General features: G+C 47.8%; 12 protein-coding genes across 12 annotated transcripts; 7 read left to right on the top strand and 5 right to left on the bottom strand.

The window, feature by feature from the left end:
• Positions 1 to 10: 10 nt before the first annotated feature.
• Positions 11 to 681, bottom strand: BJ212DRAFT_1478485 (uncharacterized protein; the record flags this gene model as incomplete). Its single annotated transcript, XM_041339716.1, has 3 exons — positions 11 to 253; positions 307 to 375; positions 436 to 681. 3 exons carry the CDS (start codon positions 679 to 681, stop codon positions 11 to 13), a joined length of 558 nt encoding a protein of 185 aa, XP_041195638.1.
• Positions 682 to 1,372: 691 nt separating this feature from the next.
• On the top strand, positions 1,373 to 1,619 carry BJ212DRAFT_1266457 (DNA directed RNA polymerase; the record flags this gene model as incomplete). Its single annotated transcript, XM_041330570.1, has 2 exons — positions 1,373 to 1,460; positions 1,519 to 1,619. 2 exons carry the CDS (start codon positions 1,373 to 1,375, stop codon positions 1,617 to 1,619), a joined length of 189 nt encoding a protein of 62 aa, XP_041195637.1.
• A 220-nt stretch (positions 1,620 to 1,839) lies between these two features.
• On the bottom strand, positions 1,840 to 2,588 carry BJ212DRAFT_1266715 (uncharacterized protein; the record flags this gene model as incomplete). The annotated part of the gene is made up of 5 exons (XM_041330598.1): positions 1,840 to 1,986; positions 2,042 to 2,114; positions 2,172 to 2,215; positions 2,269 to 2,412; positions 2,463 to 2,588. 5 exons carry the CDS (start codon positions 2,586 to 2,588, stop codon positions 1,840 to 1,842), a joined length of 534 nt encoding a protein of 177 aa, XP_041195636.1.
• Positions 2,589 to 4,320: 1,732 nt separating this feature from the next.
• BJ212DRAFT_1339678 (uncharacterized protein) lies at positions 4,321 to 6,265 on the top strand. The gene is made up of 11 exons (XM_041335070.1): positions 4,321 to 4,430; positions 4,479 to 4,564; positions 4,616 to 4,685; positions 4,748 to 4,829; positions 4,886 to 5,148; positions 5,169 to 5,249; positions 5,306 to 5,601; positions 5,655 to 5,729; positions 5,849 to 5,904; positions 5,954 to 6,071; positions 6,124 to 6,265. The coding sequence occupies exons 1-11, from the start codon at positions 4,386 to 4,388 to the stop codon at positions 6,236 to 6,238; spliced, it is 1,287 nt and encodes a 428-aa protein (XP_041195635.1). The 5' UTR covers positions 4,321 to 4,385; the 3' UTR covers positions 6,239 to 6,265.
• A 244-nt stretch (positions 6,266 to 6,509) lies between these two features.
• On the bottom strand, positions 6,510 to 6,867 carry BJ212DRAFT_1478482 (uncharacterized protein; the record flags this gene model as incomplete). Its single annotated transcript, XM_041339715.1, has 2 exons — positions 6,510 to 6,572; positions 6,628 to 6,867. The coding sequence occupies 2 exons, from the start codon at positions 6,865 to 6,867 to the stop codon at positions 6,510 to 6,512; spliced, it is 303 nt and encodes a 100-aa protein (XP_041195634.1).
• Positions 6,868 to 7,102: 235 nt separating this feature from the next.
• Positions 7,103 to 7,360, top strand: BJ212DRAFT_1266104 (uncharacterized protein; the record flags this gene model as incomplete). The annotated part of the gene is made up of 1 exon (XM_041330542.1): positions 7,103 to 7,360. One exon carries the CDS (start codon positions 7,103 to 7,105, stop codon positions 7,358 to 7,360), a length of 258 nt encoding a protein of 85 aa, XP_041195633.1.
• A 267-nt stretch (positions 7,361 to 7,627) lies between these two features.
• On the bottom strand, positions 7,628 to 10,309 carry BJ212DRAFT_1267042 (vacuolar amino acid permease; the record flags this gene model as incomplete). The annotated part of the gene is made up of 18 exons (XM_041330627.1): positions 7,628 to 7,712; positions 7,773 to 7,941; positions 8,030 to 8,176; positions 8,235 to 8,283; positions 8,337 to 8,511; positions 8,566 to 8,600; positions 8,650 to 8,672; positions 8,726 to 8,783; positions 8,839 to 9,207; positions 9,258 to 9,279; positions 9,332 to 9,397; positions 9,449 to 9,484; positions 9,537 to 9,570; positions 9,623 to 9,633; positions 9,687 to 9,771; positions 9,823 to 9,882; positions 9,937 to 10,053; positions 10,114 to 10,309. The coding sequence occupies 18 exons, from the start codon at positions 10,307 to 10,309 to the stop codon at positions 7,628 to 7,630; spliced, it is 1,737 nt and encodes a 578-aa protein (XP_041195632.1).
• A 3,577-nt stretch (positions 10,310 to 13,886) lies between these two features.
• Positions 13,887 to 16,007, top strand: BJ212DRAFT_1267026 (Pkinase-domain-containing protein; the record flags this gene model as incomplete). The annotated part of the gene is made up of 9 exons (XM_041330623.1): positions 13,887 to 14,234; positions 14,293 to 14,404; positions 14,458 to 14,757; positions 14,878 to 14,990; positions 15,050 to 15,116; positions 15,177 to 15,265; positions 15,344 to 15,441; positions 15,502 to 15,643; positions 15,786 to 16,007. The coding sequence occupies 9 exons, from the start codon at positions 13,887 to 13,889 to the stop codon at positions 16,005 to 16,007; spliced, it is 1,491 nt and encodes a 496-aa protein (XP_041195631.1).
• A 1,240-nt stretch (positions 16,008 to 17,247) lies between these two features.
• BJ212DRAFT_1339624 (HSF-type DNA-binding-domain-containing protein) lies at positions 17,248 to 19,978 on the top strand. The gene is made up of 5 exons (XM_041335069.1): positions 17,248 to 17,705; positions 17,753 to 17,903; positions 18,000 to 18,075; positions 18,136 to 19,386; positions 19,468 to 19,978. The coding sequence occupies exons 1-5, from the start codon at positions 17,455 to 17,457 to the stop codon at positions 19,542 to 19,544; spliced, it is 1,806 nt and encodes a 601-aa protein (XP_041195630.1). The 5' UTR covers positions 17,248 to 17,454; the 3' UTR covers positions 19,545 to 19,978.
• A 74-nt stretch (positions 19,979 to 20,052) lies between these two features.
• Positions 20,053 to 20,861, top strand: BJ212DRAFT_1297777 (uncharacterized protein; the record flags this gene model as incomplete). Its single annotated transcript, XM_041332628.1, has 4 exons — positions 20,053 to 20,211; positions 20,307 to 20,374; positions 20,585 to 20,684; positions 20,712 to 20,861. The coding sequence occupies 4 exons, from the start codon at positions 20,053 to 20,055 to the stop codon at positions 20,859 to 20,861; spliced, it is 477 nt and encodes a 158-aa protein (XP_041195629.1).
• Positions 20,862 to 21,001: 140 nt separating this feature from the next.
• Positions 21,002 to 22,204, bottom strand: BJ212DRAFT_1266272 (uncharacterized protein; the record flags this gene model as incomplete). Its single annotated transcript, XM_041330556.1, has 3 exons — positions 21,002 to 21,705; positions 21,778 to 21,864; positions 22,009 to 22,204. The coding sequence occupies 3 exons, from the start codon at positions 22,202 to 22,204 to the stop codon at positions 21,002 to 21,004; spliced, it is 987 nt and encodes a 328-aa protein (XP_041195628.1).
• A 2,304-nt stretch (positions 22,205 to 24,508) lies between these two features.
• On the top strand, positions 24,509 to 24,812 carry BJ212DRAFT_1203319 (uncharacterized protein; the record flags this gene model as incomplete). Its single annotated transcript, XM_041329113.1, has 2 exons — positions 24,509 to 24,595; positions 24,705 to 24,812. Coding segments are annotated over 2 exons (195 nt in total), but the record flags the coding sequence as incomplete, so codon positions are not given.
• Positions 24,813 to 25,141: the final 329 nt, after the last annotated feature.

Below are 25,141 nucleotides of genomic sequence, written 5' to 3'. Positions count from 1 at the left end.
CAAACAGAAACTAACGGGGGATTGGGGGAATAGTGGGCAATGACATCGGCATCAATGATGGTGGAGTGATAACTTCTGGTCTCTCGACGTACTCCCGTTGAGCGAAAGTAAGGGCGACAGGCGAGTTTTGCGGTGTCTTGCGACGAACGTATGATGAAATAGGAGTGATGGATGGCCTTTCTCTCTTGGAGAAATGAAGAGGTGAAGGCCGTCGTGTATGCCGAGGAGACGAAGGAGGATTTGGTGATGAAGACTGTTTTATGGTAAGAAAGAAATGAACTGAGGGGGGAAAGCCGATGCTCTTACCCTGCTAGAATCTTCTTGATCACTCTGGCTGTGCGTCAACGACACAGCACTGCTTTGTCTAGCAGTAGACTTGGCAGGAACGAGAAAAAATGAGACGATGAACAGATCGCGGTGAAGGAAAACACTCACACTAGCTGAAATGTACGGTGAATATCTTACTGCTCTGACTCGACGAGAGGCGCTTGGACGCCTATCTGAGTCAATGTCACGAGCACAACGGATGGGGCTCCAACCGTCAGCAGAGCTCCCCAATGAAGAACAGGAAGAACATGAAGAAGAACGATCTCGAGTCTTGACTATACTTGGGGTTTCTGGCTTAGCATCATCTATGCCTAGAGAAGCCATGAGTTCAATGAAAGAAGGGAGAGCGGCCATAAGCACACGGCGATCTCAGACGTAGTAGTGCTTCGTCGGGGGAATAGTCTTCGATGGGCAATAAAGTAAGATGGCCATAGTTATAAAGATGTTTTGACGCCTTGGATACGGCCCACGGTTGTCATGAAGGACGGTCGCCACCTACGAAAGTCAGGAGTTCCACTTGTGACTTTATTTTTCTCGAAGGTTTGCACTATCAATAGGGTTCCAGCCCGGTCGGCAAGGAGATCGAGAATAAGGGTGTGGGCGCTATTGAGCTGGTCACACTGCTTTATTGGAAAACACTAATACTGCAATCACTTGCACAGTACATAGCACATGTCAAATACCAATCCTCATTGTTCCGCGAACAATGAACGAGCTTCGAACCATTTTACAAGGAGCTGGCAGTGCACAAGGATAACAATTACGACAGAACCTTCAAGCTGCGCGGAACTTCGAACCGAGCAGGTACTATAACTGATTGCAGGGTGACAGTCTCCACGCTGCAACGCTGTTTCCATCAGTCAGGCCAAAACTTCAAACAGGAATCTTTTTATCACAACGGTGGACACTCCGATCGCCGAGTCTCTATAGCGTCTCTATGCAGCAAAGAGTCTAGTACCGCGCGCCCGTAACGTGACTCACGTGTGTATCACACATCACGCGAGAGTCACGCGCTTCGACCATAGCTTTTTCGTTCACATCTGCGATGAACCAGCCAGGACAACAAACTACGAATCCTGGAGGGGGTGGCTTCATACCTCCACCGCGGCAGGATATGGAATACATTTGCGCAGGTACTCATGACCGCCTGTGAGCATCACTTTACAAACAATCTAATCAAACTTGGAAAAGATTGCGGCGCCAAGAATGAAATAAAGTCTAGGGAACCCATACGTTGTCGTGAGTGTGGTCATCGCATCATGTACAAGAAACGGACCAAGCGAAGTGCGTAACTGTCGCTCTTGAAACTAGAAACCATGCAACTGTTGACCTTTGTCCATTAGTGGTTCAGTTTGAAGCCCGATAGTGTTTCCCGGTTGCGAAACGATTGTTAAAGGTGAGTAGTGATGATGCTATTTCAGTGTACTCGCACGTTAAACACGGATTACAGATGTTGCGATTAAGTTGATTACTATACAGTATAAGGATAGACATCTGACGTTGACGACCTCGTTACCACCGCCCGAGTCGCTTGAACCACACATTCAGGAAACAAGTAACCACCAGCCGATCTAACATTGCGCTAGCGCGTGGAGTCACTCTTAGTATCTTCTCGTGATTCGACCACGATGCAATGTATTTGTCTTGTGAATCGATACACTGTTTTTGTAGGGGCACATTAGGAGACGCATGTTCCAACCTCAGTGTCACGTACATATAAGTCGGTCCTATTCTCTGATATCTTCCACTTATACCCCGCACCGACACCGGATTTAAATCTGCGTGAACTAGAATCCATGAAATGAATCAGCGACGGATATATGATCTCAGGCAAAATACTCCACTGGCTAGTCGCATTTTTGACCTTGCGGAGATCTTTAACAGAAATCTGGTAACCAACTCAACAGAGTGCGTCGGGGTTATCAACGTCATAAATCTCACCTCCTCTAAACCAAAATACACCACGGAAGCAATAGTGTTCGAGCTCCAACTGATTTGTCCAACAGTCTCAAAGGTCAAACTGTTCATATTTTTTCGCTGATAAGTTGTGGTTCCGCCAGAAGAACCGGTCATCGAATGTGAAAACTGCGAGGGCAGTCAAAATCACGGATTTTAGTAGAGTGAGCTGGACGTACCTTGTATAATTCCAATTCCTCGGGTGCTGCTGTTCCTATCACTTGATACACTCGAAATGTCCGTGTGTCGGCGTCGGCATCGGTAGAATTGACAAAGCGGAAGACCATGTCGGTTTCAGCGGTCATAGTGGCTGTGGATTCTTTGTGGAGTTTGAGTTTGAAGTTTGAAAGAAGGAATGCTAATACAAGTCGCGAGACTGGTTTACATGATTATAAGATTTAAAGGCCAAGAAGTTATTAAATGACTGCAGTAATGAATCTCGCTTTGAGTTTGCGCGGAAAGTAACTGTTGATCCGACCGAATATGTGGTTGGGAGCTGAGGTCACATCTATCAGTACTATGACGCATTCCATTAAGAGCCATTGAGTCGGTGCGCGGGCGAGCGACAATGAGCCATGGCAAAGCCATGGAGACGATAAGCGATTGCTAAAGATGAGGTAATGTCCCTGAAGCGTGTAAGTAATATGCAGAGGGATCTCGACTGCAATGGTTTGCTGAATCTCGAGAAATTGCGACAACTGCTGTTGCAGGTCAAAATACTTTCTAATTTCAGGTGCCTATCAACCTTTACTTGGGATGAGCCAATATGCAATATCGAGCACCACGACGAGCGGAGTCAGGCATTATTATCACCGACGGTCTACCCCAGGTAAAGCACCAAAAAACTCCCTCACCCTCGTCTAGTTGGAGCGAGATTGTTGACGTGTGGCGTGCGGATGCGAATAAAAGAGTCGCCGAGTTAGTCGAACCAAAAGAAACACCACATACCAAGGTAGTGAGAAGTATGATCACCGACGACACCCTGCATACCACGTGTCACGTCAATTCGATTTTCATGGACACAAGCAGGACCAAAAGCCGATTAGATTCCGAATTCGTACACCCTGCGGCGAACAGCCGCATCAGTCAGGGTAAACGGGAAGATGGTGGATTTGTACACACATTTAATCTGAACTTGACCAAGTACATTAGCTGATAGTATAGGGATGGTCCCATGTATTTTGGATCTGAAGCCTGAAGGCAAAACGGCCCGAACGATAAGACATGATGCAGGCAGCTCGGATGTTTTGTCATGAATGAAATGTGACTGACGCCCTGATATCAATGTTAAGGGTCATCATGAGAACATGGCGATCCAGTGAGCAAAACACTGGAAGATGACGATAAGAGGACAAGGTCACAGGCCAGCAAGCGCGGAATTTGCTGAGATTAAACCCTCATTTTGTCGGAGCTGTGTGAATGTGTCAAAGCGGAAGGTTCTGACGCTGACTGGGTGGGGATAGCGTGATTTAAGGGGGCAGAGGTTGGTGGAGATTGCCTCGAGGCTGGTGTTTGCCGACGTAATTTATCGATGGTGTACAAAACTGAGGTAATGTTGAGAAAACTGTGGCCATCAGCTGTATCAAGATCGATTTTGCCGAGCCATACACGATGAGTTGAATACGATTGTCATATAACCACTCACACATGTTTCACACCTCGCATTGCTCGGTATAAAATGCAGCAAGGAGACCAGAGTGCAACCCGAGTGCATATGGGAGCAAGTACTGTGTGGATGCAAAGTAACAACAAAGTCAGTATGCTAAGTTGGTACGGAAAGGGCTGATGTTTGAGAGAGATAAATGCAATAAAATGTGCGGTTCCAAACGCTGACCAGGACTAGTTAGGTCGCTTGAAGGCCTGCAACCAACCGACCCAAGTTGGTTAAAAGTGCCAGAGCGACATGAGCACATGATTGGACTAGTGCCGGGCGTCGGACACGGATGATTATGTCAAGCGGCTCGGCTATTGAAGTTAGCCGGTCGTTGGAGTCGGCATCGCAGCATTCAACTCACTGCCGACGCTGACTACGCAGGTCTTGCAAATATTGTTGCACTGCCATACAATTAGTACTTACTTTTGACCAACTTCATTTCCACAAAATGCCTGATGATACACCTCGTAGTGTGTCCGGAGAACTTGATCCAGTATGCTCCTTTTCATCATTGAGTTCATCGGCCTTAATTATTCTACAGGACTCTGATATCGAGTCCCATCTCGATCACGGTGATGAACTTGGGGCAGGGGAGCCGAATAAACCTGGCAGGAAAAAAAATCCAAAGTTTGTCTATTTCAGACTAGCTGTAGTAAGCACTCATTAACCACTGAGAAGCTCGCAGGCAGCGCGTCGGGACCAAAATCGTATCGCCCAGCGTGAGTTTCGCTTAAGGAAGCAGCAAAGGGTGCGCCGGTTCGTAATCACTCCCGCCGTTGTCATACTAAGTTCGCACTTTCCAACTATCAGATTCGTGACCTCGAAGCACGCGTTGAATTGCTTTCTGCGTCCCAAGATGAAGCTCTGACTGACTGCAGAGCAATTCTTAGGGGTATGTAATTATATCTGTTTGTCTCAGTCTCGCTTACCGTAGTCTATATTTTACAGACCTTATGACCGAAAATCACGTTCTTCGCGGCCTCCTAAAGAGCGTATCGGGATTTATCGGTGATGGTGCCGGTGGTATGCTAGTGAAGCTTGGTTGGGATATGGCAGACTTCGACAGCTTCGTCAATAAGGCAGAAACGGACACTGCATGGGAGAGTTTCCAAGCCCGAAAACATTCTCTCAAGACTTCGCAAACATCAAATGCCATGAGTTCAATGCTTGGCGCGCCGAATAACACAGGAAGCGCCCATCAGACGATGACAGTGGGCCTGGACTGGCGAAGAAAGCGAGAGGTATGAGTAACTCAGAGCAAAACGGTGACCGTCGGGATTCTTACCCACTCATGCTACCCATGAGCTCCGCGGTGCCTCCTGCTAGCTCCTTATATCCTCCACCACCCCCACAGGACGCTCTCCTCAGGACAATATGTTTTCGGATCTCATGCAGTCAGGGAATTCGCCTGTCTTCATGCCCACTACGACGTCTAGTACACCGAGTCATTATGCTGCCTCTGATTTTCAACCTTATGTATCCCAAATGAACATGAATGTCGAGCAACGTTTAGGGGCAATGTCCTACTCCACGAACAAAACGAATACGGCTGTCCCTCTTCCGCAGCGGGTTCTACCTCAGAAGTCGTCAACTGAAGAGCCTGACGATCACGATATGGCAGAACTGCGAGATCCCAAAAAGATCGAGGCTATGAAATTAATCAAGTCAGTTCTTTTTATTCATTCCTGCCGTATCTCATGTCTGAGTACCCCTTTAGATATCACCTCGACAATTTCATGAGAAATAGTGCTTATTGTCTTCCACCTTCATTACGACCAACTCTGGTGCAGAGGTGAGCGCGGGTCTCCCAAGTTTGATGGTCACATGCTCACTAGACATCGTCAAGAACGATTAATCATGGTATATTTGTTTTGCCTTCTTTTTGACATGTATTGATTCTTTTGCAGAAAGTGTCATTGACCGTCTTATATATCCTGAGCTCCGAGACCGTATCATCCTTCTTCGAGGTAGTCGCATAGCCATTTTAGAGCGCGGTGATATTCTGATATTTTTCAGGACAAATTTCGTTAGCGGACTGTCTTTTTGACTACAAGAAGGCAATCAAACTTCATGGAGATGATGTTCTTGCCCAACATAACTGGGAACTTGCTGAGTGGTGGTTACGGAAATACAGGTGCGCCTTGCAAGCTGTGCAATGCCCATATTGTAAGCTTATTCTCCTCTAGTTACCTCGTCGATAAGGTAACCTTGAATGTGTGTAATCGCTGGAGGCGCGAGCGCGGCGAACCCGATTTGTTGCTGTCTGATATTGGTGCTCAAGTGGATTCTCCCCCGTCGTAAGACTGATGTGGTTTCAAGCCAAAGCCTTGTAAACTTATTATTGTATATAATTGTACGTGCGCAGACTTCGTGCGGTAATATATATATACTACGAACTACGTCCGGACAGAAGGATATCTGCAAAAGAGGTCACGTAGTAACGAGCACATCCCAAGGTCTGGCTGGGAGACCAGTACATACTGCACCAAGCATGATGAGCACTCCATAGCTTGCTGATTAAACACGCGCAAGCTCACCAGATCATAAACTCTTATGCACACGTAACCTCCATCTACCAAGAAGCTTTGCGCACGCCAGGCAGTTCCAACTTGAGCGCCTTCAGTCGGAACTGGTACTGTCAAATTTACAAGATGAGGACGCGTTCAAGAAAATCCAGGCAGGTCACATACTCGGCAAAGTGCAAACTCGCTGATAATCCCCCGACCACGTCCAGATTCTGCGCAACGGTTCTTCACCGTCGTCGGACGTGTGTACTTCCCAAATGTGTTCAGCTGTAGCTGGGCTTGGTGTCGCACTTGCGGGGACAGGGTCTCATTCCGCGCGACATACAGGTAAGCCCTGCGGAGAACCTCATTAGCCTTTACGATGTTGCGGGCCTTGATGTCTCGGAGTACGCGAGCGTTAGGCATGTTGACTAGTATAGAATTTTGACTGGAAGGTGGTTAAAGGCTGATAGAAAACAAGTGCAAACATCGCCCCTTTAGCATCGTCGGCGACATCCGGCACAACGCTCAAAAGTTAGCGTCGAACCACCTTGGACGCAAACAAGTATTACTCGAGAGGATGGGCAGAGTGTCGGTGCGTAAACCATCTGTCCACTTTTTGATCTTGTCCACTGAAATAGGTTGCACGAAAAGTTGTAGAATGCCCATCTCTAACAGTTTTCGTTTAACATACCAACAACGCCGCACATTTGTTTCAACTCTGTTCGGTCTCACATTTTTTGCGTCTGTGTTGACGGTTTCCGCATCCAACGTGCTACCATGTCCCGTGCGACCTGACCGGAGCCGATACGCAGATACGGAGGGGAAAGCAGGGAGAAAGAGGCCTGCGCCAGTGGTGGAGAAGATGCCGCGGAGGTGGATACAGGAGAGGTCCTCTTCGGAGGACACGCCAGCTTAAGCCATCATTGCGGACGAGGAGGCCCGACGTAGAAGTTCAGACAGTTGTTCCACATTGCCCAGTACAGTATACAGTGTACATAACTACCGTCTACTACTACTACACGTCTCAGAGTGATGAGGTATATATGAAGGCTGCGCGGGGGTAGATGGCTCGGGGGTGTCCGATAATGAGTACATAATGTCGTACCAACGTACTTGGGTGTCGCTGGAGTTATTTGAGGGATAATTACATATGACGCAAATGATTGGTCAGTCAAATGAATGTCTAAGGTGAGTCCACTGCTGAAGCAGTGTCATTTGGCGCAAGTTGTTGGTTCCTATAATGTTCTTCTTGCTCCTGAAGTGTTCCTCTAGAAATGTCGGCACAGGTTAGCATTGGCAGGGCACGATCGGACGTGACAATCACGTACGGCAGGGGGTGCTCCTCGATGGGCACGCATGCAATGAAAACGAGAATATTGATCGCAATATGACAGATGAAAACAACATGGAGTGCATCGGCGTACGACTCGACTGCAACTGTTCTGTATGCAGGCGCAAGGTTAGGGATCGAGCTTATCGAGTGTCTGAACACAGCATCTGTAAGTGTATACACCGCATTGTCATCGGACATCATACCGTATCTCCTCGATGATCTGGGCAAAGGGAATTCATATGAAATGCGGACGGTATATGTGCACACCAACGCCGCTTACCTCTAATGAACCAGCTCCAGTAATTCGCTGGCGCAATTTTCTGAGCAGAACGCTCTGGAGCACAGCCCCTGATAAACTAACACCGAGAACTTGTCCAGTTGTTCGGAAAAGATATGTGACTGTAATTTACACATCCTGAGTTCAGAGGTCCTCTCAGGGTAATCGAATAGCACTTACTACCCGTTGCAACCGCCATGTCTTCCTTGTAAACGCCTGCGATCATTGCCTGCAAATTCGGGACCAGGTCGGTTTATGAATGGGGGGAAGGAAAATACTGACAATTAGCGTAGTAGTGATCAAGCTGGCCATTCCAAAACCCTGTGGGACAATATCTAACCATAGATGGTATTGTGATGTATTATCATCCCACAGAGCGAGACAAATACTGGCGATAATGGTCAAGCCAACAGAGGCTAACGTCAAGTGATACAGTTTGCCTGTTCGCCGCATCATCCTACAATTACGACGGTAAATTAGTCAGAATAATGGATGATCATCAGGATCTCACCAGCCTGCGATCATACTGCCTGTGGATAGAGCAATCTGTAAGAAGGTAAGTATTTCCCGTCACAATGTACCAAGAGATCCGCACAGAATGAGGAAGCAAATGTAAACCTAAAGGGAATGTATTACTTAGCGGGTGCAAACAGAAATAGTCCCGAGCATACCGGCATTCGTGGATGAGTTGAGCCTAACGGCTGAGAAATACAAAGGGACATTGTATATCTGGACAAGATGCCGCTTTAATTAAGTGGCATCATGTGAAGTTTTTAGCCCTTACCGTCGAGAAAGCAGTCATAGAAGCTAAAAAGTTGGCCAGAGATATCGCTAATGGGGTGCGTTGCGTAATTAAGCGCAGGGGCATTACAGGGTACGGCGCCCAGTAAGCCTCCACTAAAATGAAGGAGACCCAGAAAACCGCGCTGGCACAGAAAAGCCCCAATATTAGGGGGTGTGACCACGGAAGCTCCTCAGTAGTCTTAAGACTGAAGCCGAGCAATAATCCGGCGACCGCACCAACTAACGTGAATGATCCCATGAAATCAATGCGCTGCAATTTGGAATATGTGCTTTGGGTCTCAATCTCGTCGGGTAACTTTATGTTGACCTTGAGTGCGACCAAAGTAAAAGATGCAAACAACAACGGCGCCTGAGTTCGAGTGAGGCCAGGACGAGACAGAAAGATACCAGGCCACCGACCTGCAATAAAAATGCTGCCCGCCTGTTGAAATCATTCAGTAGGCGGAATAGAGACATTACAACCGGCTACTAACCAACCCAGGGTGTCATTCACCCATCCTCCAAATGGACCGCCGAGGCCAGCGCCCAGACCAAACAAACTGTTCGAGCATGTTCGTTCAAGCTCAGTGAACAAATCCGTAGCTACTTACATGTTAGTCATTCCTTGGTATAGGCCACGCTGTTTCCTAATAGTGATAATAATGATCTATATCGTTACTCTATGAAACGCAAACTTACAAGGGTACTAGATCGCTGATGGCGATACTGCTGACTGCAACAAGGTAAAGTTTCCCTGGCGATTGATATTACAGCGCCCAACATACCCGTCATTACTCTGAAACAAATTTCAGCACAGTGAGCCTTGCAAAATCAATTCGTTGCACGCACCCTCCGCCGCCCATTCCTGCGATGGCGCGCGCAACAATCAAGGCCTCCATTGAGGGAGCGAATGCGCATGCAATAGTACCCGATCCTAAATTTCATATTAGAAGGATGAAATGGCTATCGGCTTCGCTGTCCGCACCAAATAGAGATAGTCCGAGGAGCATGGCTCCCTTGCGACCTAAGATGTCTGATAGTCGGCCTGATAGGAGTTAAAATGGACATGCATGATAGTACGATAATTTTGTTGCCCCACCGTATAGAGGGGTAAAACAGCATACTGAAAGCAAGTATGATGTCCCCAGGTACGAAGACTGTTCAGATTTATTGAAGTAGCTTCCTATTGGTGAGAGAAGCGTTGCCACAATTGTACCTATTGACAGAAGTCTGGGGTTTGTTGCATTCTTCTCACTGCCAGCAAGCTAGAACGCACCATCCAAAGAACCAAGAAAGACTGCACTCCAAAGACCTGAAAGGATCCAAAAAAGTTCGACACGAGAGACTTGATTTAGCGGCGGCGGGTCAACCGGCAAGCTGGACTCTGAGACCTGCACAGAGTTATAAGAAGACTGCTGATCATGGTCACGGAGCAATGGCTGGGACTCCTTAGACGATGACCTTGATGACATACGTGGGGTCGTGCGATCGTTTGCGGGGTATCCAAGTGGGTATGAGTCGTGTTGTAGGGCGACAGGGCGGGCAGAAGAGTCACAGTCGTGGTGAATTTAAGGCAGGGAAATTAGAATTTCTGGATATGATTGACGCGCAGGAACATGCTTAGGTCTTCCAAAGAAATATATGACTGCCACTGATTTCAAGCGATGTCTTCAATGTAGCCCACTCCCGTGTCATTCTCCGATCGCATCGGTCCCGGACCGGCCAAACGCGAACAAGTTCCTCAAGGTTTTCATCCAAACTCCTTATTGAACTTCAAGACCACTCAATATCAATCCCACATAACAATCAACTCCATCAAAAAGACTAACACTATCCACCAGGCTCCAAGAGTTGTTGCCACTGTACGCTGCCAGCATCTAATCCGCACTCTCCGGACGCTAGTAGGCCTCCTCAGATTCGGATCTGAATAGTTGACACATCTGTCACGCCTGTCTTCGTCTGCCCACCATCTGTACAGCCCGGAATTGCTTAAGCTGCAGCCATCCTCAGGGCTAATTCCGGGGCCGACTACTCTCCAGCTGATATTCCTCAAGTCCACGTACTAGGATGAAGTATGTACCACAATCTCCGTGAGACGCGGTCGACATACTACGGCATTTACTAGTAGCTTTGAAATTGTTTCTGGACCCATGACCATGTATCTACCGCCAATTGTGTGGGATCTTGCAGGTGAAATATGGTAGATATTGCCAGAATCTTCGACCCCTCTTCGAACCAACCGGGTGAGTTTGTTGTCATCCTTTTTCACTCACTACTTTTCACACGATCTTCATACGCTGCCGGGATATTTCCTTTGGTCTTTCGCAGGTTCTTGTGAGCCAGATATTCGACATGAAGTCATACCAGCCATGACATGAGGCACACGAGGCACCGATGTCTCTAGATAGTTCACAGTGATACTGCAGTCCGCTCATGTTTAGGTTTCCGCTACATGGTTCTGTTTTTAGGATCGGAAAATTCCATCTTTACCAAATTCGTGCTTTGCTTCCAGAACCTCACCTAAAGCTAGACGCCTATGACTCGTGGTATGCTGGTCACCGGTGCCATCGTCGTTTCAAATGCCATGCTTATCTAGATGATGACACAGTCTCGTCGTGTGCGAACTCGAGGTCCCCGAAGTATATTTCCTTTACCTTCGTCTTGTATTGCTCTTAAAGAATTGCATTACTTGCTGTCTTGTCCTTCAGGATTGAATATTGATGAGTTGTCCGTTTTAGGTGTCTCAACATTACGGAACGTTCATGGAGACCCGTGTTCTGTTTTTGTAAGTGGAGCGCCCTCTTGCCATTCGTTATTCGCAGGATATGCATGGAAGGTCATACGTAGACGGTCATGTGTATGTTCGGATATGAGGCAATTTCCCTGGCATTAACATCATTTCTTTCTAGATGATACGAAACGATACTGATGCGGTCTCATCATGATGCTCCTCAACCCCAGGTTTGGGCAGCTGTTACAACTTTTCGCGCCACAGATAGCGCTCAGTTGCCGCATATCAGAAACGTAATATTCTTGATTATCTGCCTTGGGCAAATATTGCTGCGTTAGGGCCCAGTGCATGATGCATGATGTCCTATGGAAGCCCAGATTCGGCCTAGTGATGGTGTTGTCAAAGACAACGGAGATGCACCTGGGGTTCCACGTAATTCCCATGTCAAGCCGGCCCGTAGGAATGAGCGCTAGGGTTCGTTGGTATCTGGGGCTTCATAATGCTACAGGAGTCCCTGCATCGCTGTATTTCTCCCCCCATCAGCACATCGACTTTTGGCAACTGCCGTACATGTTTTGGTTCACGAAGATATCGCCCTCACACTCGATGATATCATTCTATCAGCTCACGACAAATAGCTTTATGATACAGCAGCCTCCTGGCGTGGTGAACCTTTATGATGTAAGCTACTAGTATGTATTCGCTATCTTGACAGTATTCAGGGAGCTGGTTGGTCTGCAGAGAAGTTCTCGTGAGAGTCCATGGTGCACGGCAGGCGTGCTTATCGCTTGCAAAATGTACGCCATCTACAAGGCGAGTCTTACTTTTCGGATCATCAGTACACTGCCTCGTGCCCGAAGAATCGAACTCATCGGACAGCCAACATGCTTGTGGCTTATTGCTGTGTATGCACGGAACCACCGAGGGCATCCGCAAATGCAATTACCCTCACTGGCAGATAGATACCCATTGCACGCGGACCTCGCGCGGACTCCATTCCGACGAGGTTCGATGAACTAGGCCCGCGGTACCTTTGCCAAGTTTGCCTTCGTGGCAGTATTACAAATTGACAAATGACACGAAATTTTTGCTCGGGCTTACGTTCGTATTATTACACCTGCATGTGCAACGTTTGAGTGGCAGCACCTTCATTTCCGTGAAGATCTGCTTTCTCGACTGTACTTCAGCAAAGGTTCATGGTGCTAATCGATATATCCAAGCCGAGCCACGTAGTGTTGGATGATCGGGTGGGAGAATGGCCGCTCAACAGACGGTGACCATGACACGGATCTATGGTTTTACGATATTGTGACGGACACGTTGATCGCGTGACAAGCTACTCTGACAAGCAAGTTTGCTGAACCCGAACGCGAAAAGGTGGTGAGGAATTCGAGCAATCATGCCAGTTATCATTTTTATTATTCGGAAAGGTTCGCTTCGACCCTACGGTCTCGACCAACAGTTACACAAGTCAAAGTTAACCATAATTAACGTGAATAAAAGATTCTCGTATGTAGGGTAAGCTTAAATGAAGTGGAAGATGCCGTCTTACTAAGCTTGTCCATTTTCTGCTACCGTTATGTTGAGGGGACAACAATTTGAGCATTTGTACCTCCCCCGATACCAAAGCAATTTTCTTTCTTCAGTCTTTTTTGTAGGCCGTGTCTGCTGCTGCTGACTTGAGGCTCAGCTGAACTTGTTGAAGAAGTTTAACAGTTGTTGTGCAATCCGATCGAGCGCTCGGGATCGACCGCGAATCAACAATCTCCATCATGCACGCACCCTCTCCACCGTCTACTCCGTCACACTCTTCATGGAAATCTGTCTTTCGTCTACCAAGTTCCTCGAAGAAGCATCGTGCTAATGGAAATGGTTCAATACTAGCCGTTGACTGCTCGCCTCGCGCAGTCTCCTCTCCTCTTCAGGCAGTCAAACATATACCTGTAGCACCCAGTCCGTCACTGACTCCCGGCTCTTTCCTCCCTATCGACGAGCGTTCCTCCTACAACTCTTCGAATACCCAATCCAGTGATTCGAACGTGGGAGCTATACCGAACTCACCGTACCTTGTGCCTGATTCCCGACTCCTCCCCTACCAGTACCAACCACATCTGCAGCAGTCGTCTGTTTCGAATGTCGAAACGAATGGAATGGCCACTCCACAACCTCATCAAAGTCGCGTACGGACAAAGTCGGAGAAACAGCGTATGATGCAGAGTCGCTCTCCGCAGACTGCCACGGGCTCCCAGCAGTCATTTGCACCCTCGCAAGGTCATGCTGGGTCTTCAAGTCGTTCGGGGCCTTTGTCTCCTCGGGCCATGGGTGCATCTGCGACTCGCTTCATTCGTCGCGTAGCGTCCGCGCCAAACGCAAAACATCTTTTTTCTTCTGGTAGCCGGTCGTCAGCACCTACGAGGAATGGTCTATTAGCACCTGCAGATATGGTTCCACCAGTACCTGATGCACCTTCTACGTCATCTGACCACGGTGATGACTCATTGGAGACTCTGTCGTCTGGTTCTTCAAGAGGGAGATCTAATCGGCACGAACGGTATCCTGGTAATTCACATCTGTCAAAGACTAGAATTGTGAACGGAGCACATGATGGTCCTGGAAAAATGGCTTTCAGACGGACATATTCCAGTAATTCAATCAAAGTTCGACAGGTACGTTTCAAAGCTTCTTTGCAAGTACAGTTTTCTTAAACAAAGGGGTGGATTACAGGTTGAGGTCGGTCCATCAAGCTTCTTGAAAATTAAAATGCTTGGGAAGGGCGACGTCGGACGTGTGTACCTTGTGCGAGAAAAGAAGACTGACAAGCTTTTTGCTATGAAAGGTGGGTCCGTGATTTGACGAGACTTCAAACTGGCTTCAATTATGATTCCCCAGTCTTGTCTAAAAAGGAGATGATCGAACGAAAAAAGATAAAACGTGCTTTAACCGAGCAAGAAATTCTAGCCACTTCAAATCACCCGTTCATCGTCACACTCTATCACTCCTTCCAGTCGGAAGAGTACCTCTACTTTTGTATGGAGTACTGCATGGGTGGCGAGTTTTTCCGTGCGTTGCAAACTCGTCCGGGCAAGTGCCTTCCGGAAGATGGTTCCCGATTTTATGCGGCGGAGGTTGTGGCGGCCTTGGAGTACCTTCACCTAAACGGCTTCATATACCGCGATCTCAAGCCAGAGAGTAGGTGCTTCTCCTCTTGATCGCCAACGTGTACTAAACGCTTAACTTTATTGCCACATCTTGCTGTAATTTTCGTCTTTCATTTACCGCGTCTTCCGTACTTGCTGGAACTTCGTCCAGATATTCTCCTCCATCACTCCGGCCACATTATGTTGTCGGATTTCGATCTCGCTAAACAATCTGGGCATCCTGGGGGCCGCCCCGCGACGATTCACCAGCTAGGACCAAACGGGGTAAGTCGTTCCCTTGTCGTCCATGCGGTGATAATTCACACAACCTTCCTATGTTATAGATACCTATGATCGATACGATGTCATGTACAGCGGATTTTCGGACGAACTCGTTTGTCGGTACCGAGGGTAAGGCTCCTTTAATTATCAACAATCAAGGATTTAACCGTATGCGGCTTCGTTGTTCAGAATACATCGCGCCAGAGGTGATAGCTGCACAGGGCCACACCGCTGCGGTGGATTGGTGGACGCTTGGCATCTTGATATACGAAATGATTGTGAGTTGACATTGATCACCATCGGCGGAGTTTGGATCGGATTTTGCTGTGGGAACAATCATTGACGCTCCTGTGCAGTTTGCCACCACGCCCTTCAAGGGGAAGGAGAGGAACGATACTTTTTCCAACATCCGGTCTCTGCCAGTTCATTTCCGGGATGCACCTAAAATTACGAGGTGGGCTAGAGTTGGACACTGAGTCATGAGTAAACTTTAACGAAAGTCCTTGCCGTACAGCGCTTGCAAGGATATCGTCATTCGGTTACTCGACAAAGATGAACGAACAAGGTTTGGCAGCAGGAGTGGAGCCAGTGAAGTTAAGCAGCATAAATGGTTTTCCAAAATGAACTGGGGTTTGTTGCGTCACCAGCGGCCACCGGTGAGTCTTGACGTGCTCTCATATCTCTGTCCACAAGTGTGTTGGGCGCTTATGGCGTGTGTTCACCCTTGTGTGAGACAAGTCCACATGTCTGATCCGATACAGCTTGATAGATATCTTGACTGACGCACACCTTATCTAGATCATTCCATCGTCCTGTAATGGTCTTGATGCGGTAAACTTCCGACACCTAAAGGAGTCACGCTCGCTTCATCTAGAGGAGCAAATACGGGGCGCAGCAGGTGCGAGCGTACCGGTAGGCCCTGGGACACCCGGATACGACGATGGTATGGACGTACCAGCAGATGGAGATCTGTTCGGCGCGTTCAACAGCGTCACGCTACATTATGATGGGGAAAGCTGAAGAACTTTTTCTGCCATATTCCCGTCTAGACGTCTATGCCACGGTAGCTACGAAACATCGGATGTGATCGCCGGTCGATAAAGGATATTGGTATGATACTTTATTCTTTCGCCGCACGATGCTTGATACCATCCGCTGCTTCATTTCATTGACACTTTGCTCGCATAGTTTTTGCATTTTTTTGTTTCTAGGGAAACATAAGGTTCACTTGTATTATTTCACCGCACACCCATATCTTTGCACAAACCAACCATCTATAACTCGCTTTTAGTGCTATTATGTCCGACACTTTACGATCTATTCTAATCAGTTGATCATGACGCAGTAGAGCCGCTTGTGACATAGATGATATTTGGTGATTTTGAAAATGGGGGACGAGTAGCATCAGATAAGTACTAGCTAGATGTGAAAAATGACTCGGGGATCAGCCGATGCGGGAGTTTCTCCATGGGATTTGACTGTAATGCTGAGCATGTGGGTTTGGTTTAGTGTCGATGGTGATCCGATTGAGACCGCTGTTTGAAATTCACAATGTAGTCGACGCAGGACTGAGGAAAAGGTAATATGGTATGCGTGAGAGGAAGACAATGATAGTGAGTGGTATATGTAAGCAGGGGCAGGAGATAGAGGGCGCGGGGAGTGGTTCTTTAAAGGTCGGGCGGATCGCTGAGGAGGAGAAGCAGAGTGAGAAGATTGGAGGTTTGGTTGCGGTAAGTCTTAATTGGGATAAGTTGAACCAATTTATGGGGCGGCTTACTAAATTGAGTAATTAATTAGGACCCCAGCTAGCGCTAAAGTGAGCCAAGTGAACCAATCAGACGGCAAGCGAACAAGTATGGCGGCCGTGAAGGGGATCATTTATTAAAAATTGTAAATGTATTTCATATCATACTTTCATTACACGTGTATCTACAAGTTTTACAGGATGGAGTACTTGAGGCCTGAGGTGCCGCTGGAAAGAAAAAACATGGAAAAGAATAGATTCAGATCTGGCGCGGCAACTCGAAATTGTCACATGGAAATTTGGTACGGATTATTCCTTACGAGGATAGCCTCGGCGCCGAGGAAGTGGAATAACAGCCAAATTTAGATGTTATAGTTGTTTTGTTTTGTTTATAATGTATTTACCGAAGGTGATTTCCGAACCCGGCCGCGGCACCCTTGATTACGTTTTATTTAAAAAGGAAAAAGCGGTAACAAAAAATGGATATGGAATGTTGACGTAAATTTATTCGTAACCTAATTTCGGTGTTGACGAATTCGGTTGATGATTTATTCTCCACCGCTCAACTAGTTTTATACTTAGCTACCTTTATAAAATATCAAAAAGGTCTCGATCGACGAGACTACTTACTACTTTTCATTTTTGGTTCTTTTTAGACAACAGCTACATAGTTCGCACTTCTTCAATTCCTCCTTTCCTTTTCACTTTACGAACAACGACAACATGCAGGACCTGTACACTTCTCAATATCAACGAGCTCAACAATGGTCTCGTCCGACCGACTATCCTCCTCAGATTAATACAACTGGTCCTACTTACCCGCAGCAGCCATCAGCTTCTCATTCTAGTTCAAGCAATGGCTCTCCGACAGAGGATAGTCCTCCTACTTCTCTCAAAGTTCATGAGCAGCAGCAACCCCCTCCTCCAAAGTCAGAGGCAAAGCCTCAGGCTACGTTTTTAACAAAACTATACGCGTAAGTTCGCGTTTACATCTACATTTCTATTCATTAACGCGTTATAGTCTTCTTGAACGTCCAGAAAATCATCACATGATCCGCTGGGATCCTGCAGGAGAACACATCATCGTAGAGAGACCAGAGCAGTTGGCTCTCCATGTCCTCCCAAGCATTTACCGTCAATCGAGATTTGCAAGCTTCTCTCGGCAACTAAATGTATGTGTGATGTGCTTCCATCCTTCTCTGTGGACGCAAAACCCACTTAACCCTTAACTGAAATGAATCTGTCACTGACCTGACTTCGTCTATTAGATCTATGGCTTCATGCGCAAAGTGAACTTGCGCAACGTCGACCCTGCTATTGATGATCCAGACGCAAGCACATGGTGTAAGTCCGCGTCAGTGCCACTTCAATCCACTTCTTTTTGCTAACAATACGGTACCGCAGCCCATCCCACCCTCAACCGCCACTCCCCCCCTGAAGTTGTGGCTAATTTCAAACGCCGCGTCCCTCCGCGTCTTCCAAAACCAAGGAAGCGTGATACCCAGGAGCCTCCCTCAATACCCCCTCCCCGTTCTGCTATCGGTATGGGTCCAGTTCCTCTCACCGTCCCTTCGTCTGTGGGTTCAAAGGGCACGCTGCCTAATGTCGGTGGCCGTGCTCGTGGCTTTTCTGCACCAGGCTCCCTCACTCCTTTGAATCAGAGTAGTCCAGGTTGGAGCACGACTTACTCCCACGCTCGTAACCTACCTCCCCTTACTGTCCCTTCTGAGCCCATTCATCATAACTTGTACAATCAGTCTCACTTGCAGCCCATCTCTCCCGCAGAGGAATCTCCCACCACTCAGTTCAGCGCAATGGGTCCAGGAAGTGGTTATCATCACGCTCAGCATACTAGCAACAGGGACATGCTTGTCCCTCCCTCCCAGTATTCCTACACTGACCAGAACTGGCAGTATTCTCCAAACAGCACGACTTCCAACCATTCGGGCAGTCTGTCTTCCTTGTTAAACCCGCCGAGCAATAATGGTTATGGTCCTCGCCCAACGCCGACCATCAACACATCTTACTCATCCACCTATTCGGGTGTTTCGATGCAGAGTGACAATAGCCCGCCCTCGTTATCTCCGGATAGCCGCCCAACCACGGGATACTCCATTTCATCAGTGTCATCCCTGCCGTATGAGGAATCACCATCGCATCACACGTACCATCAGGCTGATTACTCGCGTCCCGGGTCGAGCCTCCACCGCCCCATTTCGCCATCATTGTCTCGCCCACCGTCATCTTCGAAGCAGTATGGTCCGTCCTCCTTGAGCATTCGTCGTCCCCGTCGCCACAGTCAGGCCATGAGTCCGTACCCGTCTCCGTATGAGCATCCTTCCAACGAGAGACCCTCATCGTCGCCTAATCCAGCTGACGATGGAAACATGCCACGAGTGCGCAGCATGATTCAGTTGCCGTCTGTGGACTCGTATGGTTTCCCTGCCGGTCAAGCTGAGTTCGCATACTCTGCTGTCGGTGGTGCATCCATCGATTCGATGGATGGACGAAGTGGTTGGGGTCACCATCAGGCTGGACAGCGCCCCTCCACAAGCGCATCGTCGATCAGTGCTGCTTCTCACACTTCGTCGTCTCAGGCGAACACGCCACCACTCGGTGACGGATATGGCGCAGGGGAAGCGGATATTAACCGTTGTGAGTCGCGCGACTACCCCTTGCGCCCTCCGATGTCTCACGGTCTGGCTTACTGACTGTCAGTCTCTTGAATGGGTCCAGTCTCGCCTGACTTTGGGTTTGTCGCTATGAACGAGCACCTTCCTCCGCAATATACCAAAACCGTGAACCAGCTTTAGACGCAACGTTCCCGTGGAGAAAATAGACTTGTTGCTCGGATTGCCTTTTAATTCACCTCCTTCCTTGATGTCTCATCTTTGACTTTTGGACTATGGCTGTTTTGTGTTTTCGTTTGCCCTCACGATCCCACTTTCCTTTCCTTGCCTCACTTTACCCGCTTCTTCTAGGAAGCTATACGAAATTGGAAGATCTTTTTCATGAACCTTACAAAACGATCGGCTGCGTTTGCATGTGCTCTCTCATCTAGTTCCAGCGTGTATACTTTGTTGCTCCTCATTTGTAGTACCACACCCCATCATCACTCCCACTTTGATACCTCTCGCTTTGACTCTCGTGTGCATACGGTTACCCCGTATACAGTTACCCCCGTTCATTGATATCCCGGCTACGTTTTCTCGATAGTATCTGCAATACATTTTGCTTGTCCAATGTTTGAATGATGGATATAAAGTTCATGTCATCCGCTTGATCAACATGCCATGGCCGTAAAGTTCATGTCACACCTTGATGTGCACTCTGCGAATTTGCAAACGCGAAACTCCCTCAGCACAGACCAATGTCATATCCATTATCCTCCTCCCCGCTATCAATGATGTACACCGATTTTCCACGAATTTCCCGCCGGCCAACAAATATTTGACGATAACAAAAACGGCGACCGCATATGTATGTACCAAATCGGGAAGCGACTTGTTGATCTCGTCAAATAACGGGCGTGATCTGATCAGAGCGAATGCACAGAATTCTGATCGGGGGCTCAGTTAACCAGGCATGGTAACGTAACGCGTCAACTTCAACTTGCTGCCGGCTTCGGATTTTTGCGCGACAGGTGAGTTTCCCGAAGTGGGGAATGAGATTGGGGCACTGGCGCTGGGACCCAGACCAATATTTCACACTGCCGCAGTACTTGCTGTTCGTTTCATATTCTTTGTGGATTTTCCGTGATTGTGTGGTGGAGTTTTTCATAAATGATCGTACCAACAGGAAAGAGGGGCGACCCTGTGTACAAGGGCTGGCATTTGCACAGCTTTTGCTCAAGGATCAAGTGGCGCACGGCATTTGCTGCAGGGTGGACATCAGGTCAGGGGCAGGATCGTGCTATAAACTGGTGTACACGTTATTTATCACCTGCCAGAATGGTAAGGTCTCGTTAACCAGCTGTGTAGATCGACATTAGGCCTCTTATGAACTCTGTTTCGCCCATTGGCGGTGTCAAACCAGATACCGCACGCGAATTTCATTGGTGCTTTACAGCTGGCAAGCGTGACTTGGAAAAGTGCGAGAAAACGAGATATGGCACGACGGAGATAGGCTAAGTATCCAAAGTAGTAAAAAGTACATCTGTTTCAAAAAAATACATACATAACATACAAGTTTTGGTTTTAATCAACTTATATGATATCCTTGGGTAATAATATACAAGTCTAGAGTCCATTAAAGAGGGAAAAGGCAGCGACTAGGCTGCAGGAAGTCCGGACACAACGTGGTGTGGAGAAACGAGCTGTGCCTCGCTCATGTTGTTCTGCGACTGCAAAGTCAGGGGTAACCGTAGTGCTCGAGATCCAGTATCGTCATCCTCTGCATGCGACTCCGCATCTAAGAATGCCACTCTTTCTTCCGACGCACTTCCAGGAATCTCGTCATCGAGCTCATCGTCCACTGCTCGGCGCGCTACCAAGCTGAGGTATATGAAAAGTGCAACGCACAAAAGGATCCCGCCGATAGTCCAGACTTTGCTCCAGGTATCATCCTCTTCCTCTTGAACATCGGATTCTTTCTTGGCGCTAAACGAGCGAATTCCTGCACCGATGCTGGTGTGAATGATGACTTTGAAAAGAGACAAAGCCGTGCAAATCACATAGGTCCGCATGGTGAGTGCTGGGGTGGCCGCAAGAAGTGCATTTAGCACATTATACGGATATGGTGCGAGTCTGACAAGGAACAATAGCTGTGGTTTGCGTTCAACGGCTCGAACTGCGCGACATAGAGCACGCGTTGAGGAAAGCCAACGACCAATCGGCTCGCGTAAGAACGTCCGTGATAGCCAGAACACAACGATAGCACCAGAGAGCGCAGCACAATACGAGATAACAGCACCGATCCACGGCCCAAATGTATATCCCGATAATGTGATCAGCGTGGAATATAGTGGGAGAGGAGCTATTGAAACGTGAGAACATCGATGCACATGCGTGAATTGTTGCACAATGATAAATTAAGAACGGAACATACGGAACGTAGTGATGAAAATGAGACAGAACAATACTGCATAGCCGAAGTATTTGTCGTTTCGCAACCAGTGTGAGAGGTGGTCAAGACCTATCGGAAATAAACATTGTAAGCAAACAAATGAGATGTAGCGCTGTCATAATCGCACAAGCGAGGAATAGAGATAAAGTGCACTCGTCTGCAGCAGTGGGCCACCGGGTCACGAAAGCAAACCGGCAGGAACCGATGACTTACCGTCGAGAACCTCAGTTTTCCAGAATGCGATAGCTAAGACAAAACCGAGGCTAGTTGCACCGTACGCCAAGATAGGCAACCATTGTTTGAAAAGATTCCATATCCGCAGCCCGCGCGGACGAACATATCGTTGTGATTGTGGTAGGGTTTGTGATGACGAAAGCGATGAAGAGGAAAGAGACGAAGAAGTACGCATTGGAATGAGATGGTGGGACAGACGCGAGTTTCGATGCGGGGAAGAACGACAGTTGAGAGGTATATCGTTTGAGGGCGAACCTGAGCCTGATTTCTCACTGAGTACCGGTGAATCAACGCTCAGTTGCAGAGCCATGGTAGCTTGGCAGGTCTGAACAGGTCTAGATCAACAGTTAGGCGCTTATGTATTCTAGTTGCAAGACGCCCGAATGGCAATCGCGCTGCTGAGCGCACACAGTGAACAGTAGTCAGGATAGCTTGATAGAAGGAGAGCAGAGAGAAGAAACGACAGGTTACAACGCGATGCAATATTTTTAACGAGCACCAGCATGCTAACCATCAAGATATTGCTTGCCAGTGCCTTATCTCGGTGGTGTCTCACGCCACTTTTATATATATGGATCGTTATGACTGGCTCAGCGAGTTCGCGGCACATGCTACGTGGTGCTGCAGATTGTCGTCGAGAAAATGAGATACTTATAGTGATGTTGATAATTTTATAATGCTCAACAGATCTAACGGCCCATACGGATTAATGCGGGGGTAGGACACGAAGCTTTTCAGCGTCTTGCCACGTTGCGTACCATGATACCTGCAAATAACGGGAGGCCTGTGCTCCGAGTCAACTGACTTTCCTACGATCAGTGATTGGCAATCTATATATTTGCAATTCGCAACATTCTTCTCAGATGAGTCCAGCATCTATTTCAGAAAAGTGGCCTGATGTCGGGCGGAGATATGGAGGGCAGAATGGTGGACAGGGTGGGCTTCGCCCCTGTTTGCTAATACATATCACCCAATGCGAACAGCAGTATGATTGAAAGCGAGAAGCAAGAAACCGAGAGTGCACATTACAAGTAATGGGAACCTGTGTGCCGTCAGTCAAAAGTTGAGCAAGCCGACGCAATGTAACAATATGGGGAGCAAAAATCAAAAGTTGTGCTGTCCTGGTTTGGGGGGGATGATGACTTGCGAGAACGGGTCAAGAGGATGAGACAAAGAACGCCGGCATAAATAGATGTCATCTCCTTCAGGAGGCCTGTTGGACTTGGGGCGCGTATGGCGAACAAAAATATATCATGTTTTTGCCACTATCACCCAAGATGATTTGATTGGCTCAAGGCTATGAAAAAAAGAATTTGAAGCAGCGGGACCTGACTCGGAGACGCACACTTCATTCCCCCGCCAAAGAAGTCCCAGTATGCCGTAACTTATTTGGCATTCGCACATAAGTTTCTAGTCGCGAATGTTAATGGTGCGCGAGAGAGTAACTTTAAAATGTTGCATTAGCTTGGATGTAGCACAGATTGCAGTTTAATCTCTCTTTTCGTCTTGGTATACCATTGAATATTGAATACCGAGTCGAGTCGAGAACGTATTCCATCGGGTCCTGAACAACGCTAAGCCTAATCTTCCCGAGGCAAAGTTCAAACCAAATAGAAGGATGGCCAGGTCTTCTTTGTACATAATACGGGGACTAGGCCCAGCGACTGGAACTTCGAGTGCGCTTGCGAGATATTCAAATAGATATCGTCCCATAGGAGTCGGAGGGCCCCGGAAAACTTTACAGTGCATTTGAGACATGCAGCAGCAGCTGTTGGTTTATCCTGTGGGAGTGAACTAGGGAGAATAGGTTGGAGTCAGCTCGGGAGCAAGAGAAATGGACATGTTTGTACTAGAAGAGTCTCGTTGACCTTGTATCTGTTGTGCGTATTTTCTTCAGAAGCATAGGCACAAACGAGGCAAGTTACCATGCGCGTGACCTCTGAGGGCGATCAAGTTGCTTATGTAATCATGAGACAGAGACTTCTGAAAGCTTCATCCATCTCACGCGTTGACAAATTTACTAGGAACTGGTATAAAGCAACTGGGGTTGCAACTTTGAAGACTTTCTTTCCTATACAGAATTATCGTCCCGGATCTCGGCAGCAAGGTCCAAGCAAATCCTATCTCGTGCGCTCTTTTTATTTTTTGAAATCCCATATCCTCTGAGTCGTTCTGCATCATATCACACCGGCACTAGTCCCACGTTGGTTTGAATATTGAACTTTGTTCATTTGAAAACGCCGTTCGCCAGGCTTGTGAACAACTTCTCCGCACACAAGTGCCTTGCACCCGAACACCGCGGGCAATTGAACCTTCGCGTATAGTTTCTGGCCTATTTGCACGTCCATTCGAGTCAACTGTCGGAAGGCCTTCCGATTTGTAAAGACATATGGCGCCCTTAATGCGTCTCGTTCGGACGCGATCTCTACGCGTTCCCCAACAGCGGACCTGTAGATACTCGTCAACCACGGGACCACGGTCCGCACACTCTGAATGGTATGCGTCCATGTTGCCGGGCATGATCCCGGTAGCTCTTTTGGGCTCCGCTGTGTACTTGGTAAGTAGTGTCGTCCTCGCATCGTGGATCACTGGCACTCTTCGCTGCTTTCCCTCGCGTCATGATCTGAAATCAACGTGTCAATATGCTTGCTGATTTTGTGCTTTAACCCAATCAGGGGTTGCAGCTATTGCAGAGCCAACTGGATCACGAGAAATTTCTAGATGAAGCACGAGACCAAGTCCGTCAACTCGAAGCAGAGGTGGATAGGTTACAGGAGGAACGGGCCTTGCAACCGTTGGCAGTCTCATCATCACTCAACCCTGCCTCTAAGTGGTGGCCGTGGTGATTTCCATATAGCAATACATGTAATCATCGGTTGAAGCCATCATCTAGGGTTCGTAGTGAAATTTACCAGCCCATAGTCATCAGTTTATCTACAATAAATAAATCCACGACCAAGGCGAAATCAAACATTATTATATCAGCAAAGGGTATTAGAGAACAAACAAAAATGTGTATGCGATGCGAGGTGATGGGTAGTAACAAAAAGATGCATGATAACATAGATGAAGCACACGAGGAACTGTCGAACGTTGGAAGCATGTCAACGCT

Source organism: Suillus subaureus, assembly GCF_016647635.1.
Source record: "Suillus subaureus strain MN1 chromosome Unknown BJ212scaffold_8, whole genome shotgun sequence".
Taxonomy (NCBI): Eukaryota; Fungi; Basidiomycota; class Agaricomycetes; order Boletales; family Suillaceae; genus Suillus; species Suillus subaureus.
The sequence above is the reverse complement of the archived record's forward strand: the minus strand, read 5'-3'. Positions and strand labels throughout refer to the sequence as shown.

Excerpts from the sequence above, each read along its gene's own strand:
- BJ212DRAFT_1339678 (XM_041335070.1), top strand. The coding sequence starts at position 4,386 with ATGCCTGATGATACACCTCGTAGTGTGTCCGGAGAACTTGATCCA. Across the intron at positions 4,830-4,885 it reads CTGCAGAGCAATTCTTAGGG|ACCTTATGACCGAAAATCAC; the intron begins GTATGTAATTAT and ends TATATTTTACAG. Across the intron at positions 6,072-6,123 it reads TGGTGGTTACGGAAATACAG|TTACCTCGTCGATAAGGTAA; the intron begins GTGCGCCTTGCA and ends ATTCTCCTCTAG.
- BJ212DRAFT_1339624 (XM_041335069.1), top strand. The coding sequence starts at position 17,455 with ATGCAGGACCTGTACACTTCTCAATATCAACGAGCTCAACAATGGTCT. Across the intron at positions 17,904-17,999 it reads GCTTCTCTCGGCAACTAAAT|ATCTATGGCTTCATGCGCAA; the intron begins GTATGTGTGATG and ends TTCGTCTATTAG. Across the intron at positions 18,076-18,135 it reads TCCAGACGCAAGCACATGGT|CCCATCCCACCCTCAACCGC; the intron begins GTAAGTCCGCGT and ends ACGGTACCGCAG.